The sequence below is a fragment of the Chelonia mydas genome, chromosome 27 (assembly GCF_015237465.2).
Source record: "Chelonia mydas isolate rCheMyd1 chromosome 27, rCheMyd1.pri.v2, whole genome shotgun sequence".
In the NCBI taxonomy this organism is placed as follows: domain Eukaryota; kingdom Metazoa; phylum Chordata; order Testudines; family Cheloniidae; genus Chelonia; species Chelonia mydas.
In genome coordinates this window covers 16,022,248-16,041,940 of record NC_057860.1, presented here as the reverse complement: position 1 = coordinate 16,041,940, position 19,693 = coordinate 16,022,248, and the positions used below count along the sequence as shown (strand labels likewise).

The window sequence follows — 19,693 nt, the reverse complement described above, 5'->3', positions numbered from 1 at the left end:
CGTGCAATGTTTCTCAGCAGGTTACATGCTTTTCCTCCTTCCCTACTCTTGTTTGCCTGTTTCACTTACTTGTTCCATCTTGTCTTAAATTGAGGTATAATTCCACCAGCTGCTCCAGATAAGCAATTCCACTGATTCTACAAGGATGCAGGGTTCCACCGGGATCAGGGCCCCAGACTTCAAATCTTTTGAGGGAAGGGCCATGTCAGCCTATATATTTGTACAGTGTCCAGCACAGCAGGACCCTGACCTCGATTGGTGGCCTCTTGGGTGCTATCATAATATAAAAGATAAAGTAAATTAATTATTTCAATTTTAATCTACTGTAAGGTTTTGTTTTTATACAGGTAAAGGGATTTTTGTTTTCAGTTCTGTTTTTCACTTGATGGTGTGTGTCCATTTACTTTTGGAAGCATGAAAACCTAAGACTAAACAAAGAAAAGTCAGCATCCAACTTCTGCTAACTGCTACCCCATGTTTGATGTTCACTGTACTGTTTCCACTCTTCCAGATACAACAAGGTCAAAGAAAAGTCATGAAAAAGAGGGAGTGGAATACAATTTTGTCTCTAAGCAATCATTTGAGATAGATGTACAGCATAACAAGTAGGTTTGTTTTAACATATAGAAATAGTGTGGTTACATTTTCAACATATTGCTTGTCAAGATGTATAGTACATACATACCTAGTTCAGTGTAATAACGGGATGGGGCAATTTTTCCAGTAAACTCTTGTTTTCAGTTTGAGTATAAACTCACTCAAAGCCTGACTGAAAGGCAAGTCAGGAACAGTAAAGGGTTGGAAAGAGGCGCAGGAGGCGGAATCCAACCCTGCTACCTAATTAGTGGCAGTCCCATTAACTACCTTCACTGCTATTTTCTGGTACATGTATGCTGGCAAGTTCTATTTACTTTTATTCTGAATTTGGGAATGTAAATGACCTGTTGGATTATCCAGTTCATTTCCTGCTAGTGCAAGGTTTTCCTATAGAATTTAAATTCCCCTAGAAGCCTGAAAAGTAAAATTTCTTTCCTGGCTAGCTTTGTACTGTTCTCTGTGGAAAACATGAGGTTCCCCCTTTCTCTATTTTTAGAATTCAGCTGAAAATACTGTGGCAGTTTTCTTTAAGTTCCTTATTTGTCAGCCTCACTGATTATCACTGATGCCCTGGGAAAACTGTTAAGCCCCCAGAAGGATCACAAAAACATAGAACCATAGAATATCAGGGTTGGAAGGAACCTCAGGACCAACCCCCTGCTCAAAGCAGGACCAATCCCCAACTAAATCATCCCAGCCAGGGCTTTGTCAAGCCTGACCTTAAAAATATCTAAGGAAGGAGATTCCACCACCTCCCTAGGTAACGCATTCCAGTGTTTCACCACCCTCCTAGTGAAAAAGTTTTTCCTAATATCCAACCTAAACCTCCCCCACTGCAACTTGAGACCATTACTCCTTGTTCTGTCATCAGCTACCACTGAGAACAGTCTAGAGCCATCCTCTTTGGAACCCCCGCTTCAGGTAGTTGAAAGCAGCTATCAAATCCCCCCTCATTCTTCTCTTCCGCAGACTAAACAATCCCAGTTCCCTCAGCCTCTCCTCATAAGTCATGTGTTTCAGTCCCCTTATCATTTTTGTTGCCCTCCACTGGACTCTTTCCAATTTTTCCACATCCTTCTTGTAGTGTAGGGCCCAAAACTGGACATAGTACTCCAGATGAAGCCTCACCAGTGTTGAATAGAGGGGAATGATCACCTCCCTCGATCTGCTGGCAATGCCCCTACATATACATCCCAAAATGCCATTGGCCTTCTTGGCAACAAGGGCACACTGTTGACTCATATGCAGCTTCTTGTCCACTGTCACCCCTAGGTCCTTTTCTGCAGAACTGCTGCCTAGCCATTCGGTCCCTAGTCTGTAGCGGTGCATTGGATTCTTCCATCCTAAGTGCAGGACTCTGCACTTGTCCTTGTTGAACCTCATCGGATTTCTTTTGGCCCAATCCTCCAATTTGTCTAGGTCCCTCTGTATCCTATCCCTACCCTCCAGCGTATCTACCTCTCCTCCCAGTTTAGTGTCATCTGCAAACTTGCTGAGGGTGCAATCCACACCATCCTCCAGATCATTTATGAAGATATTGAACAAAACCGGCCCCAGGATCAACCCTTGGGGCACTCCACTTGATACCGGCTGCCAACTAGACATGGAGCCATTGATCACTACCCGTTGAGCCCGACAATCTAGCCAACTTTCTATCCACCTTATAGTCCATACTTCTTTAACTTGCTGGCAAGAATACTGTGGGAGATCGTGTCAAAAGCTTTGCTAAAGTCAAGGAACAACACGTCCAGAGTCTTGTAGATGCCCTAAAAGAGTGGAGTTTTTGTTGAAATTGTAATGGTAACAGATAGAAACCAAACCAATGCATAGAGCTCAGTTTGCTTTCCCCATCATAAACTAGTAGTTTCAAGGTAGGTCAGATTTTGGTCCTAAACTGCTTGGATGTTTTCTGCAATATTTATAACATTTCCACATTTCTTTGAGAACATCCAAATAAGGATACATATTCCAAGAGAGACTTTTCTTTTAAGACATTCCATTTGCTCAGTATACTCCACACGGCCCATGCTTATTCAGTGGTACTTTTCTATTTGTTTCTGTGATTTTTCTGTGAGAGAAAGGGGTTGACTTGTAATTAAGTCAGGGAAGCTGGGTTCAGTTAAGACTCTTGTGGCCCTTGGCAAGTCACTGAACTTCCCTTTGCCTCAGCTTTCTCCATGAAGAGAATAATAGAATATCAGGGTTGGAAGGGACCTCAGGAGGTCATCTAGTCCAACCCCCTGCTCAAAGCAGGACCAATCCCCAATTTTTGCCCCAGATCCCTAAATGGCCCCCTCAAGTATTGAGCTCACAACCCTGGGTTTAGCAGGCTAATGCTCAAACCACTGAGCTATCCGTCCTGCCCCCCCCCCCATTGAGAGGGGATGTACAAATTAATTCCTTCAAAATCCTAAAGCATATTGAGAGCCTCAAATGGAAGGAGACATCTTATTGCATTGTCTCAATTTTCTGAACCCCAGACACTAGTTTTGTAAAGGGAGACACCCATAGGTGCTGGAACTAGGGGTGCTGCGGCACCCCGGCGTGAAGTAGTTTCCATCATATACAGGGTTTACAGTTTGGTTCAATGGCTCTCAGCGCCCGCACTGTACGAATTTTTCCAGCATCACTTGAAGACAACTGTTTTTCATGACTCCCTGGAATTAACAAATGTAACCGGTTTGGGGGACAACAGCGGTCAAAGTTCTTTAAATTTCCTTTCCTTTGTGGCATATATTCATGGAGTATAAATATCTTAACTTTTTAGATTTGTTGAACATGGAGAATACAAAGAGAATCTGTATGGAACAAGCCTTGAGGCAATCCAATCTGTTATGGCCAAAAATAAAGTTTGTTTGGTGGATGTGGTACCCGAAGTAAGTACAGCTGCTTTTATAAAGTCTTCTGATTCCGGGGGCCTGGCAGCAGCAGTCAGAAATAAAATAAGCATGCTGCTGTAGCCAGCCATCTCAGTACGTTAAAATGTTTGTGGCACAATATCAAGGAAATTGTTGCAAATAACTAGTTTAGCCCCTTCCTCTGTTTGTGAATCATTTGTGACCCAATCTAGATTTTTCCATCTCTTCTTTTTTTTTTTTTTGGTATTCATCAAACACTTTAGTTGAAGAAACTCAGCCTCTGAGCCGCTTTGCAAATTTTTCACTTTGACTTTTCATTATCAAGGGCCTTATCCAACTCCTTTTGAAATTTGTTGACTTCAGATAGCGGGATCAAGTGCTATTTGCAGTCTGTGACTGGCCACCAGAATCCGATATTATTCCTGCTCCCTAATTGGATGACAAACTTTTAAAACAGAATAAAAATCTAACAATGAGAATAGTGATTAAAGGATGATAGCAAGTACCCTTGTTTGTAGGCAAATTATGAGTTTCTCTATGAAGAACTGGCATTCCCTAAACATTCACGTGAAGAAAAATGTTACTGAATAGCCATTCAGAATGTGAATGAATGTTCAGGGATATGGCTTTGCAGTATTCAACCAGCTTTAAACATGGAAAACAGTGTTGTTTCCCATGGGGAGAAGTAATAGAAGATGAGTCTTTTCTTGTTGGGGTTACATAGAACAGAGAAAAAACAGCATAATCTGATCTGCTTTGAAACTTGTTTGATTTGTTATGTTACAAATCAAATTTAACACTAAAAAAGTCAAATATACTGTGTTCAAACAAACATGAACATTGTAAAAAAAAAATTACTAGAGGGAGCAAATAAAAAATTTTCCAAAGCTTTATAGGTGAATGTATCATTCTGTTTTTAAATCTTTACTAGCGAACTATTTATTTCCTCTGTGCAGATTTCAGCTTTCTGCATTGCATTATTAATTTACAAGCCATACGGTGAGTATGGAAAACACAATATGGCTTTATGGTATCTTGTGTTTTACACCATGTTCAATCTCTCAACTTTTTAAACTAAAGCAAACCACTGTTTACGATTAGTGTTCTCATACTGAGTGCCAGACCAAGAATTTTGTCTGGTGGGAGGGAGGAGGTAAAGGTGGGGCATGTGTGTAGTCACAAACAAAACAAAACAAAAGTACCCCCCACACACACACATTTGGGCTGCCTTTAGGTTAGCTAAGCAGAGGCAAAACATTTTCCCTCAGGTAAGAACAATTGTAAAGCTTTGCTTTTAACACTTGGGTTATTCCAACATGGCTTTGTTTTCAAACCTTAGACTTGGCTTGGCCTGTGTGAAGCTTCTGTTTCAAACAGTCCTACATTAAAGTGCACTAGAAAACTTTTAGGGTGTGTGAGCAGTGTCCACATGGGCCAGTTCGTGGGCAACATGCTGGCATGAATTAGATTTTACACCCCATCTAATGTGGACTAAGGCACCATGTAGACAGGCTCTAAATTTGAGGCGTTCCCTTCCCAACATACCTGCTAAGGACATAATCAGGTACCAGACTTTTTTTTTTAAACTAAGAAAAGAGAAGTTTGCACCCATTCCTCTCTGAGATCCATTGCACATTAATTAGATGCTACCTTGCACCTTATCTGAGAGGATATTGCTGCTGTTCCTGTTTTAAGAACTTGGAGGATTCCTCACTTAAGATTTTTGGAGAGGAAGAACTGTCTAGTTGCAAAAGCACAAGAATAGGATTTGAAAGATCTAGGTTTTATTCCTGGCTGTGCACTAACTTCCAGTGTACCCTTAGGCAAATCATTGGTGCTCTTAATCATCTTTCTCATGTGGGTGGTGTAAGAAAGATTTTTATTACCCTTATTTCAAAGATGGAGAAACTGAGACACTACCTCATTAATGTGTGTAAAGGGCTTTGGGATCTTCATATGGACGTGCTGTGTATTAGGGCATTATTACAATAAAACCTTCTCATCTCACCAGTGCCATGGAAGCACCAATTTCCTGTTACATAGTATAGCTGCTGCAGCATCAAATGCCAGCAGGTTACCCTCACATTTCTCCGCTTTAATTAATCCACAAGGATTCTGATATCGGGGGTCTGAGACAGCAGATGGCTGGAACAGACATTTTTTTGTCATTCTATGTATCTAGTTCATGCCCTTTCTAAAGACCATATACCTTTATGCTCAAAACACCAGCCTCCTCAGTTTTACAACTTGTCCCTGTATGATGGCTTATAAAAAATATTAAAGTTAATAGAAAAGCAAACTCAAATACTGATGACAGCTGTAAGAGAGTATCCTGGGATGAATATACTGTGGAGGTCATAGAAAGGTGTAAATGAAGAATTGTGCTGTATCTTTTCTTCATATTTTGTCCTCTTAATGGGAAAGAGTTTCTTCTGGATTGTTCCTAAGCAAAGTAAATATCTGACTTCTCCTCGGATGAATAATGCTATTTACAGTCCCTGGTTAATTGCTCTACAGAAAGCAATGATGCTTGCCTGTCTTGTGAATCTAGCAGCTGGTCTGAGTGCTGGCTCAGCAGAACTGGACTGTTCACAGTGCTGAGCCTTGCTGAACAAAAAGCAAAGTGTGCCCTAAAAACCACAATGTATTACATAGTTAGTTTTCTTATTAAGGAGCTTGCCCTTGCATTATGAGAGATGCACACACGTCCTCCTTTCCTATGTAAGCCACATGGAACTTTTCCTACCATAAACAGGCTCTGCATTCTCAGTCCTTCTGGCCACACAAAAAAAAGTGTGATTCCAGCTGTAACTGAAGTCACTGGGTACTGACTCCTCTCTTATGCCAGTGGCTGGACCAGGTCATGTGTCTGGGATTAGGAAATAACTTTAAATACTCCTGTCAAAGCAAGTAGAGTTCAATTTCTTGGGTTTTGTCCACTTTTTATGAAAGGAAAGTAAGGATAATTTGGCCTAATAGGCAAGTTATACCCTTTTCTCTTGTATTACGTTCCCCTTTCTGTAAATTTAATGCACAGCAAGATCTGTGTGCAATGACACTGACATTATATTCATCTCCTTTTTGGAGAATTACAGATATAATGCTCAGACTTACAGTATTTTACACAGAGTTTCAAATGAAAAATTTATACAGTTGACATTACTAAGAACAGTTGCAACAGGGATAATTGAAGTTTCATACATTAACTTATCATGTAAAAGTTTTCCTTAACATACATAAAAAGCTCATGTATATTTCTACTCACAGGCAGTAAAGTACCTGAGAACACCAGAGTTTAAACCGTATGTTATATTTGTGAAGGCTCTGGTTCCAGAAAAGAAAAAAAATGCACCAACATCTCCAACTTCAGAAGAAATCTCAGCCCCACTTGTAAGTATTTTAACCTCAGTTCTTAAGACACTGAAGAAGCCATATTTGGAATATTCATAAGAGAAATACCTGTCCCTCCAGTTGAGTGAGATAACATAACTGGCTCTAGTCTTATGAAGGGAAGTCAGGTTGAGAGTTCTAAGTAGCTACATTCATGTGGCAATTACCTGGGAACTCTTTTTGCCTTCCTCCATTATGTCTCCTTGCTGATGGGTCAGTATGGACAGCAAGGCATCCTCCTACAGGACATGCCTGAGATGTTCTGCAAGATAATGATATCCAACAAAACTCTGATTTGAGATTCAGATTTTATAAGCTGCTACACAGTTTTCAGAGCCCCCGTGCTAAGGTGAATACGACTACCATTATTTCAGCTGCCACACCTTCATCTCCTATATTAATTTACTTAATTTTCCTGAAGTGTGTTTTGCCTTTTAATTTTACAAGTGTCTTCGTGCTGCATGACTTTTCTTCAAACACAAGTAAAACAATAAACACAGTTGCTGACATAGTTGTTTCACTGACTATTAGAGATATGAAATAAGCTACCCAGGGAGGCAGTTGTAGGAGAAAGTTGAATGTTTCTTGAATTCATTTAGGATTTGTTTCTGCAGTATGGAGAAAGGGCAGGCAGGTAATCCAAGAAGAGTAGGCAAATTATTCAATGTTCTCATGTTTCTTGCACTTTTTTCTAGAGAAGGTTTGGGATAGTATGGGAGGCATAAAACATACAATTTGCAAAGACAACTTGTATCTGGGTGAGGGGTAAGTCTGCTGGATAATCCTGTTTGTTTGTTTTGGGCCAGAGGTATGGTTTCTTCTTAGGAAGACTACTTTGTGTTTGGCTCTTACCACGCAAATCCTCTTGGAGGCGGGGGGGGCGGAGTTGAGAAACAGGCTTGTTTTCAGTTTAACAACACCCACCATGACTTGAACAGAGTTAGAACTTCAGAGGGAGATTCTGCCCCCTAAAATCTAACCATGTCAGGAATGCAGGAGGAGTAAGAATCTACTGTTTGTAGTAGTACAAAATATTCAGGTTCACGCCAGTGGAAACTACTAGTGTAGTAGGATTAGTTAGTAACCTTGTTGTTCTGCCACTGAGCAGCCTACGTAAATGCCCAGAAGGCCACTTTTGCCTTGTAACTGGAGAGTGAAGACCAAGCTGATTAGGCTGTTACTTGTTGGTGGTCCTTGCATTACAAGAAGTGTAATCTTGCAAGGAAGAGGAAACGAAGCTGGTTGGTATTATCTCTTTAGAGAAGTACCAACACACTATTGTTCATTTATTTTGGTAATAAAGTGTGTGAGTTCACATGCACACTGCCTGTGGGATCCTCCAGAGTTTCCAGTGAAATGCTCAGTGTTGTTGAACTTGGGCACATCTGTTCCACTGTCATTCTTTTACTTTTGAAGGGAGTCTGGTTGGCACCTGAGTTTGGTTAGGCAGCACTTTTGTTACTTTGAGTGCAATGCCACATTTTCATTTTACTCTTGTAACCATTTCAAAATCCCTCACTCACCCTTTCCATCCCTGAGGCCATATCACTCCTAGCACTAGCACCTTGCTCAAACTTGATAGCAGGAATTCATTTTATCCTTTCACATTGGCAATAGCTTTTTTGTTTTATTTCCTTTCAAAGTTGTTAGAAGCTTGGGGAGGATACAAGGAAGCTAAACAAGTCATGAGAAGGATAGAATGACTATTGCAAGTTTAATATCTTCTCACATATTGGCCTGCAGGATGAAGAACAGCAGGACATTATGAATTCGGCAGCATTTATCGAAGAGCAGTATGGCCATTTAATTGACACTGTGCTGCTGAAAGAAGACCTCCAGAGTGCCTATAATGAGTTGAAAACTCTGCTAGAGAAGCTGAATGAGGACTCATTTTGGGTGCCAGTGAGTTGGGTTAGATCATAGCCTGCTCTCACATGTCAAAAGGAAAGCCTATATAAAATGTGCTGTAAATGTAAGGATTATAAGAGGGAACATGTCAGCTGCACTCCAAAACTGCCAGCTTGTCTAGAAAGGAATATAAAAATGTCCTATCAGTCAGAAGCTGACATGGGGTTCCTGAACCACAATTTTCAGTAGCGTCATTTAAAATTTTGAGTGCTCGATGTAGATTGATTGATAAAAATTTAGTGATTTTTAAGCTTTATAAATACTTTGTGATACAGAGTGAAACTTCATCTACTGTCTAAGTTTCCCTCCTGCCAGTGGCTATGGAAACAAGTATCTTAACTCAGACAAATGGTCCCAGAGAGTGTAAGGAACAAAGCAAGCCTTGGAGATTAAATCTACATGGCTGCAAGACTTTTTTCCAAATACTTCAGGAAGTTTGGATATACAGAATTTTTTAGTATATAGATGAAAATGCTGATATAGTAGGACTTTGGAAACCAATGAGAGTTCATAATTTGCTAAATCTGCTATTGATAAATAGTACATTATCTACTTAGGAGTTCCTGCTTTCCATTTGCCTGCCACTTTTGATCTTTCCTATATATCAAATCCTTTAGCAATGGCTTCAAATGTAAACCCATACTTATTTTTGTCTTAACAATATGAAGTTATTGTTGAGCGAAATCACTGTAATGGATTTTCTGTAATGGAATTTCTGTAATGGAATCCACTCACCATTGAGGCACCCACCATTATGTGCTCCTCATGCCAGGCATCGTGTTGCAGCTCTCATACCATCTCCTTTACTGAGTGCTGTGACAGTTACTCTGTCAGGTAACTTGGCCCTCTGGCTGGGTCACAATCTTTTATTCCACCCCTCCTGGGTCATAATTGTCCAAACTAGGCTTCAAAACTGTTTTTAACAGAATCAAACTTTCCACCCTCTCTGATGCTCTTCTTCAACCAGTTTCTTCCCGTTACTCAGGGTCCCTCCCAGGCTGCTTTCTGCCTAGATAACTTTCCTCACTCAGGGCTCTGCAGGAACCATCTTGCTCTCTGCCATCTCTTTCCCCAGTTGGACCCTTTCAGCACTTAAAGCTTGGTCCTTTTATACAGGAATCACCTCATTTCACTCAGGTGAAGCCCATTCTGTAGTCAGGGCTGGATCAGCCCCAGGCTCTCCAGCACACAGAGCAAGCCACCCTGTTACATTCCCCCTCCAAAGAACAATAAGTAAAATATTTCTCTTGTCTAGATTCAAAACAGTATTCAATCACATTATTCATTCAGGGTCTAATATGGGCCCGAATCTACTCAAATCTGGAGTGGCTCTGTGTGGTTACTAGACCCTTCCCTGTTCAGACCATGCATCCCAGGTTTTTTATGAAGTCCTTGGAACTTCTTATGGGACACATGAAATGTTCCAGTTTTTCATTTCATCTATCAAAATGTTCAGGTTTTTAATAACTACAAAATGTTTGTCCAAGATCAGTTCCACTCTTAAAGTGTTTTGCACACTGTTTCATTCTGATCAAGAAGTGAGCATGTGCTTTGTGACAATCATTGGGCAGGGTCAGTGCTTGTCTTTAGACCACATTGCAATACAAGTCTAAGACTGACTCAGACTGGTCAGTGCAAAACCCCTGCTCTGGCCCCAGGAGGAAGTGCTGGTGGTCCTTCTGCTCCCTCCTTGCTATTGTCATTGGAAGGAAGTGATGGTGCTCACCTCTTCTGTGATTTTCTGACCCAGGCAGCATAAATCTATGAAAAGCGAGTCAATGCCAAGAAATTCAGTTTTTTTCCTGACCTTAAGAAGGTTACCACAAAAAACATTTGGGTTTTGATTTTGAAAATATGGTCAACTTACCCGTATGGTAAAGGGTAGAGCACTGTGATCAAATAAGTCTTGGCATAAAAGAGATGGGTCAATTAATCAACTCCGATCACTACAACCGTATGTTATTGCAAGTATCAAGTCTCTCACATAAGTCAACAACCTGTGGTAAAACAAATGAACCCCAGTAACATGATAGAGCCTTCAATGAATTATAGAGTGGAGGAGAATTTCTAGTGCTGTGAATCTGAGGAGATGGGTCATCACTGTATTTGAAAAGAGTCATATCACCTGGATGGAGCCAGGGATGCCTTATATGGCCAAAAGCAGGGCTTTCCACCATCCCTGCATGTTAAAGGCTCAGCCCATTCAGTGGAGCCCAGGCCTGAATTTGGCATATTAACATTTTACCTGGTTTTTATACCAGCTCACTAAATGCATAAACATCTTTTGCATCTTGTTTCTGTTGTAAAATAGCAGAAACTATGCTCCATGAAGAAATTCTGCTGTTTTCCATATTATTGATTTAGTACATTATATTTTATAGGCAAAAGTAAAATGACCTGGCCAAAGGAGCTTATAGTCTGCAGGTAGACCAAGACACAAACTACCAACAGAAATGTGGAACTACAATGTCTGAGATCAGTAAAGAAACAGAAATGAAAATCCCCCCCAGCCCCACTGTGCATACCACACAAAGAATGTTGGTAGACACTATGTGAGAATTACTGTTGCTCAAATCCATTTCCTTTCACCCCCGACTACTGAAACTCACAACTACATTTATATCCAGACCCATCTCAGTTCATGTACTTTACCACTCCCTTTCGCTTCCAATAGTCAGTGACCCAGATTGCACACACCCAGTTCCTGAAAATGTTAAAAAGTCTCTAAAAAGACACTACCCAACATTAGCAACAATCATCTCCTTACTGATAATTTTACTTAGTAATAAAACTAACTGTGAGGCTGAAATTATGGTTGTGTATGATTTTGGAGGCAGGCTTGGCTTTCCACATAGATTTGCCCCAGTCCTATGTTCCCCTTCCCCCCCCCCCCACCTCTGAATGGAAAAAAATGATAATTTTTACATCTGTAGGGGATGTATTACGCTTTATATAAATACTTAGCAGAGGCAAGGGGACCTGGGAGTGGGTGAGCATGGAAGGGTAGCTGGGGCCTATGTAGATATGCAGAAAATTCAGGCAAGGGTCTGGGTGGGAACCGGGGCTCAGAAGTGAGGTTTTCAGATCCAGCTGATGAATCTCTCCTCTAGCTGACATACAGTCTTCACTGCCAAAGCAAGTTTTGGTTGAAGTCTGCTCCTCTCGCTGTCCTCCTTATCTCATTAGCTTCAACAGAGGGAGGGATAATGGAAATCTTACAACAAAAATTTCCCCAGGATACCAAGATTGTTGGTTGAATTTTCAAACGTGACTATGGAGTACAAGTCCCCTGGAAAGTCAGTGGGAGTTGTGTGCCTAAATAACTTAGGCCAGAGCTATGCTAGAAGAGGTTTGCTGGTATAGCTAGAATGGCAAACTCTACTTGTATAGACACAGCTTATACTAGGGAAAAGGTGCTTCCCCCTCCCCTCCCCAGTCCCATGCCAGTATAGTCACATTTACCTCAGGGTTCAGAGGAGCAGCCGGGTTAGTCTGTATTTGCAAAAAGAAAAGGAGGACTTGTGGCACCCGAGAGACTAACCAATTTATTTGAGCATAAGCTTTCGCGAGCTTCAGCTCACTTCATCGGATGCATCAATGGATCCAATGAAGTGAGCTGTAGCTCACGAAAGCTTATGCTCAAATAAATTTGTTAGTATCTAAGGTGCCACAAGTACTCCTGTTCTTTTTACATTTACCTTAGGTTCTTGGCAAAAAGTGACAGTTCTAACTGACATTATACTGGCAAAAGTGTATAATGGAGACCTGGCCTTAGGTGTTGAGGAAAACTCCACCTTGTCACCTCTTTGAGGAAGACACTTTCTCAGGCTGCTGGACCTGTAGTGGCCTGCCAGCGAGCAGCTCTGGACTGCCAGATTGGGTTCCTCTTTGAAAAGCCACAGGTGGTTTGCCAGAGAGAAACAGCACCTCCTCCATGCCAGAACCACAATGCCTGAGTGTCCAGCTGCTTTGCCTGCAAGTCTTTTCACACTCTGCCTCGCCCACCACATCCCAGAGGGGGTAGCTCACAGGCAGTGATGCTGGACAAGCGTAGCTGGTAGTTGAGGCACCATCTCCATTTTATAATCGCTGGACATAACTCTTTGAAAGCAATTTTAAACTAAAGAGTAAAATTTCACACTAAGTGACATTGTGACAATACCAGATGGAAAGAGGGTGCCTTTGTGTAAAATAATCAATGCCTCTGTAGATTTATTGCAGATTACTAATAGCTTTAATACATCCAGCTAGACATGATAAAATATATACCATGTGTCACCATGAACAAGGATGTAGGTTAGATGAAACATCATTCTCTGTTCTGTAAAATAATATCAACAGAAATCTACTCAATGCAGGAATTACTATCAAACCACTTGCAAAACAGTAAGCAGTAAAAGTACAACATAGGTTCAGTTTGCTTTATAGTCCAGTAGATCCCAATAGAGGAAATAGTTGCTAAAAGAACCAAGACAAATGGAAATGTGCAGATTTTGTAAAATATTTAAAATTACAATAACTGAAAATGTCTCATGGTCTAAATTGGTATCAAACACAACACTAAAACGTCATTTACAATCTGATTCATCTAATAAATGATATTTGCCTCCATTTCTATCCTGTGCAGGCATCAAACCCTGTAGTTAAACACGAGCGCCTTTTTATTAATTTGGGAGAATTGTGATGTGAGTTTTTTAGGTGCAGTTTTGTTTGTAAATTCAAAATAAATTATGGCAAAAGTAGACATACATGTGGTGAAGATTTTGGGGCTGGAGTGGGGAGTTGCACTTTTATAGGAAAACTGCATTCATTCAATGCTCCATTTTATTTTACAATCCTAAGAAAACATCAGCCAGTTGTGATATGTATCCCTAACAAGCCATCAGACTTTCAAGATGTGCTGAGTCTCTGCTGTATTATCCATGCCTGGTGTATTCTCCTGCAATTTGGAAAGAAAAGGCAGGGAGGGGAATTGAAAAAAATCAGTTGATAATGAAGTGTTGACTCCATGAGGAGTTATGCCTGAGTCTCCAATTCAGCAAAGTACATTAGCACAATGACTTCAGCGAAATCTTAAACACATGTGTAAATATTTTGCTGAATCATGGCCCAAGTGTGAGGTCTACAGATTGGGCATCCTGGGACATTCACAAATAATTTCTTTATTCTTTTAATGTCTCACACTTTACAAATCTTTTAGGACATTTCTTTAATCTTTTTGCCAGTTTTGTCTTTTGGCAAACACCAATTTCCTCCTTTTTGCATTTTGAGTGGTTATGAAATGAAAATAACTTTTGCGTCATCTTGCCAAGACCTCTTGTTTACTCACCAGCCCCATGTTGTCAATCATCATATAAAGGCAAAATTCTAACTCCTAATAAACCAACTATTAAGGAACTAACCTAATTTAAAGTTTCATTTATTATTTAGAGCTCAAGCATTTCTGCAACAGCCAGGGCCTCTGGAGAGGGGTTACGGGGAACTGAATGATGATAGGCAGGGCCCCAACTGAATGGGTACAGAGGGGAGTTGGGAGATGTTTGGACTGGCACCAGCTGAAGGGGCTTGTGGGCAAAGATCTCAGCTGGCTGGAATAGGAGCAGATGGAAGAAGGTGGCAATATCCAGGCTTCAGACACTTTGCTGGAACAAATTCCAGCTGGAGGAACAGGCAGCTTCAGGGCAGTGCTGATTTGCAGGCCCTGTGGGGCATCAGGTAAGTTGAGAGAGGAGAGGATTGTGACTGACACACACACACACACTCACTCACACTCTCTCTCTCTCTCTCTCCCCCCCTCCCCCACCCCCGCGTTATTTCAGAAGATGCCATGTTTAAATGCAAGCTACCAGGTCACTCAGCAGTCCTGCATTTCATGGGTGAGCAGGCAGGATCTGGAGCAGTCTCTCCTAGGTATTATGCACATGCACATGCACTGACTGCAGCAGGGGTAAAATACACACACAAATCAGGCTGCATCACTAGCAACACTTTGTGACAGCCACATACTGTTTTAGAAAATGAATAAAGCCAAGGCAGAACTGTATACCTAGCTATCCTGAGAAGCAATGAGATACCGTGTGGTATTCCGGATATAGTGCCGTGAATTCTGCCAAAGAGAAGGAAAGAGTAGATTTGTCAGTGACACTGATTATCTATTAAAGTGACTATCAGGATTGTAATTAAAACAAGTACACTGTTGGGTCATGATGCTTTTTTGTTTTCCTTACACTTATGCATCCTGTTCCTTCAGTACTTGCGTTTCTTCATTGCAGCGATTAGTCATTAATGGGCTTAGTCTGGTCTCTTGTGGATTGCTCATCAAGGTTTTCTGTTTTATTAGTAGTTAGTGTAAATGCCTGAGGCCAAAAGTAGACCCTGATTTTGGATTCTTCTGATTTGGGCATCTCAGAATGAGGTGTCTTGGGTCTGATTTTCACATGTGCTGTCTCCCAGAATTCTAGTTAAAGCCGTGGGGAGCTGAAGGTGCTTGAGTTGGGCATCAAATAGCAGAAGCCACTTTTGAAAATGTAACATTTTTAATCCTGATTGCAATCAAGAAATTAAAATATGTATTTTTGAGCTACCAAAGATGTGCCACACCTCTCACAAAACAAGCAAAGACATAGACCCTGCCACAGAAAGCCCACATTCTAAATCATGTGTTTTAATTAATTCCTGTCTATAACCTTGATACAGAATTCTATTAGTATCTTGAATTTCCGAGAGCTGAAATACCAGGACACTAAGGGTATCTGGAGACCCAGGTCTTGCTTAACCCTTTTGACAGTAATGCAGCATAGAGGAGGCTGTAATGGGCCTCTAAATCATCTTCAGTAACTGAGGAATCCAAAATGGGTTCAGCAAATTTGTTTTAAAATGAGAGACAGAGACATGACAATTATTGTGTAAACTCAATAGCCTTCCTTCAACAATAAGCTGCAGCTGTTACATAGCTTTGTTTCCTTCTTTGGAGGGAGTTTTGTGGCTTTGTGAATTTTACTGCATGCGTAAGAAGTGACTTAAGGGAGACATTTAATTCTGTGACAGAGAAATTGGGGTTGGCATCTTTTCACAATTACAAGAGAGAACTATGCTTTTGAAGCAGTGTGTGGGAGAAAATGCATATACAACCCCAGTTCACTAATAACAGGGTTTGTACACTCTTCTCCCGCACTCTGCTTAAGAATTTACCCCAGACTCTCAAAATCTGTCAATGCTGCAAAAAATAAATTAAGTCAGTGCTTTGACTAAAAAATGTGAAGTCTTAGTTCCTGAATGGCGAGTGGCACATAGATTATGCCACAAAGAAGGGAATAATGCCTATTACCCGCTGTCTGGGCTGAGAAGCTCACACAGGTAAATCATGTTTCAGATGTTGCTAAGACTGCAACATGAGGTGGCTCTTCTTCCCCTTACGATATGATGCAGGAAGCAGATGGAGTCCTTGGAAAGATTCTTGCAGAACGGGGGAGGTATGAGGAGAGAACTAGCATAGATACATGCACTCATTTTTTATAACTTTCTTTTCATTATCTCCGTCCCACTGCAAACTGAATGAAACATCCTCATAAATGGAACTGGTTGTGGGGAAAGTCAGTAATTTACAGTCTGCAGGTGTGAACACAACATGAGCCTCTAACAGGCTGAGGGTAGCCATAAAGTTAGAGAAATGCAACGTTTCCAGTTTAGACTCCAGTGACTGCACAAAGTGTCAGTGAGAAATCAGTCACTGCTGTCAGTCAAATTAGGGACCCTGGCCAGAAATTAGGGCTCAGACTCTTCTTTCAGTGGATTTGTCACTTATTGCAGTTTGTAGCTAACAAGAAAAAGCCAGAGCCTAAAATCTTGTTCAGGCACAAACGGATTTTACATCTGAAATCACGCATGTGACTAGAGGGTGATGCTCACATTTAAGTTATAAACACAGCATAACAGGTGTAGTTTTCTTTTTTTGTACTAAAAGGTCATATTAATTGAGAATGTCAGAATAAAAGGTCAACGAAGCTCACACCCCAATGAGAGAACCCTTATTACACTGAGACTCCATCCCTTAAGGGAGCCAGCCCTTCAGCCTGATGAACAGGGAGATGTTTTTCATTTAATAAATACTTGACAAGGCATTAATCTAATTCTAATGAATTCTCCCCTTTTCCATTACCCAAGTCTTGCTGATTACCACAATGGGTAGCTTTAGGGAGCAATTATATCTAGCCCACTATATGATTAACTAAGTAGTATTTGATTTAACAAGATCCCCTCCATATTACTGTGCAATGGTATTGGACTTGCCTATACCTAGATAGACATATACAGATACACCTATGCAACAAAGTAGAAGCAGCACTGAGAGGCAAAAAGACATCCTTTAAAAAGTGGACGTTAAATCCTAGTGAGGAAAATAGAAAGGAGCACAAACACTGGCAAATGAAGTATAAAAATACAATTAGGAAGGTAAAAAAAGAATCTGAGGAACAGTTAGCCAAAGACTCAAAAAGTAATAGCAAACTTTTTTTAAGTACATCAGAAGCAGGAAGCCTGCTAAACAATCAGTGGACGATCGAGGTGCTAAAGGACCACTCAAGGACAATAAGATCATTGCGGAGAAACTAAATGAATTCTTTGCCTCGGTCTTCATGGCTGAGGATGTGAGGGAGATTCCCAAACCTGAGCCATTCTTTTTAGGTGACAGATCTGAGGAACTGTCCCAGATAGAGGTATCCTTAGAGGAGGTTTTGGAACAAATTGATAAATTAAACAGCAATAAGTCACCAGGACCAGATGGTATTCACCCAAGAGTTCTGAAGGAACTCAAATGTGACATTGCAGAAGTAGTCTGTAACCTATCATTTAAGTCAGCTTCTGTACCAGATGACTGGAGGATAGCTAATGTGACGCCAATTTTTAAGAAGGGCTCCAGAGGTGATCCCGGCAATTACAGGCCTCTAAGCCTGACTTCAGTACCGGGCAAACTGGTTGAAACTATAGTAAACAACAATATTGTCAGACATATAGATGAACATAATTTGTTGAGGAAGAGTCAGCATGGTTTTACTAAAGGGAAATCATGCCTCACCAATCTACTAGAATTCTTTGAGGGGGTCAACAAACATGTGGACCAAGGGGATCCAGTGAATATAGTGTACTTAGATTTTCAGAAAGCCTTTGACAAGGTCTCTCACCAAAGGCTCTTACGCAAAGTAAACTGACATGGGATAAGAGGGAAGGTGCTCTCATGGACTGGTAACTGGTTAAAAGATAGGAAACAAAGGGTAGCTATAAATGGTCAGTTTTCAGAATGGAGAGAGGTAAATACTGGTGTCCCCCAGGGGTCTGTTCTGCGACCAGTCCTATTCAACATATTCATAAATTATCTGGAAAAAGCGGTAAATAGTGAGGTGGCAAAATTTGCAGATGATACAAAATTACTAAAGATAGTTAAGACCCAGGCAGACTGCGAAGAGTTACAAAAGGATCTCTCAAAACTGGGTGACTGGGCAACAAAATGGCAGATGAAATTTAATGTTGATAAATGCAAAGTAATGCACATTGGAAAGCATAATTCCAACTATACATATAAAATGATGGGGTCTAAATTAGCCGTTACCACTCAAGAAAGAGATCTTGGAGTCATTGTGGATAGTTCTCTGAAAACATCCACTCAACATGCAACAGCAGTCAAAAAAGCAAACAGAATGTTGGGAATCATTAAGAAAGGGATAGATAATAAGACTGAAAATATCATGTTGCCTCTATATAAATCCATGGTACGCCCACATCTTGAATACTGTGTGCAGATGTAGTTGCCCCATCTCAAAAAAGATATATTGGCATTGGAAAAGGTTCAGAAAAGGGCAACAAAAATGCTTAGGAGTATGGAACGGCTTCCGTATGAGGAGAGATTAACAAGACTGGGACTTTTCAGAATGGAAAAGAGACGGCTATGGGGAGATATGCTTGGGGTCTATAAAATCATGACTGGTATAGAAAAAGTAGATAAGGAAGTGTTGTTTACTACTTCTCATAACACAAGAATTAGGGGTCACCAAATGAAATGAATAGGCAGCAGGTTTAAAACAATAAAAGGAAGTATTTCTTCACACAATGCACAGTCAACCTGTGGAACTCCTTGCCAGAGGATGTTGTGAAGGCCAAGACCATAACAGGGTTCAAAAAAGAACTAGATAAATTCATGGAGGATAGGTCCATCAATGGCTATTAGCCAGGATGGGCAGGAATAGTGTCCCTAGCCTCTGTTTGCCAGAAGCTGGGAATGAGCGACGGGGGATGGATCACTTGATGATTACCTGTTCTGTTCATTCCCTCTGGGGCACCTGGCACTGGCCACTGTCAGAAGACAGGATACTGCGCTAGATGGACCCTTGGTCTGACCTAGTAGGGCCATTCTTATGTTCTAGATACATCTATACCCAACATAAGACTCTTGTGGTTTGCTTTAATAAAGGATGTATATGCCCAGAACTACAGGATCCAGAGAAACCAGCCAACAGCTGATCATGCATATTTTGGTTTGGAAAACTTTCAGATCAGCCAATTCATCTTCTGCGCCTTGTTTAGTCTGACTATAGCTGCAAATAGTGTTTCCAAGAATAAAATGATTATACATGCCTGCCAATCAATCTCAGACTTCCTACGATCATATGTAGGTTTAGGATCACCAAGTCGCTTCAGAATCCCCTGGTTTTCAACAGTGATTCTCACCATATCTCTGTTCTGCTTCTCCCTATTTGAGCTGCAAAAAACAAATGTGAATGAAAACCTTATTTGTAAACCCATCGAATACTCAGAATCTTTGTGCTGAATGGCTGACACTAGTGAGGCATGTGCTGACAGTAACAGGTGGCATATGCTCAGTGAAAATAATTTTTATCTGTCCTCAGCTAAGGGGCATAACTGATGTATTTCACTGAGTCTGCTCACTG

At 40.9% G+C, this 19,693-nt stretch overlaps 2 protein-coding genes across 7 annotated transcripts in view; one reads left to right on the top strand and one right to left on the bottom strand.

Annotated features, from left to right (window-relative positions):
• MPP3 (membrane palmitoylated protein 3) overlaps positions 1–19,693 on the top strand; it is a 109,739-nt gene that overhangs the window by 86,999 nt on the left and 3,047 nt on the right. For 4 of the 6 annotated variants that reach the window (XM_043536907.1, XM_043536906.1, XM_043536905.1 and 1 more), the window contains 4 exons: positions 512–605; positions 3,365–3,473; positions 6,723–6,845; positions 8,589–13,236. In XM_043536907.1, the coding sequence (XP_043392842.1) occupies positions 512–605; positions 3,365–3,473; positions 6,723–6,845; positions 8,589–8,768 (506 nt within the window). In that variant the 3' untranslated portion in view covers positions 8,769–13,236. The other 2 variants (XM_043536910.1, XM_043536908.1) reach the window with 2 other exon arrangements.
• Positions 12,965–19,693, bottom strand: part of CFAP97D1 (CFAP97 domain containing 1) — a 14,012-nt gene continuing 7,283 nt past the window's right edge. The window contains exons 4-6 of the mRNA XM_037886839.2: positions 19,380–19,503; positions 14,800–14,859; positions 12,965–13,692 (exon numbers count right to left, since the gene is read on the bottom strand). Coding sequence (XP_037742767.1) covers positions 14,800–14,859; positions 19,380–19,503 — 184 coding nt within the window. The 3' untranslated portion in view covers positions 12,965–13,692. The remainder of the gene's footprint in view (positions 13,693–14,799; positions 14,860–19,379; positions 19,504–19,693) is intronic.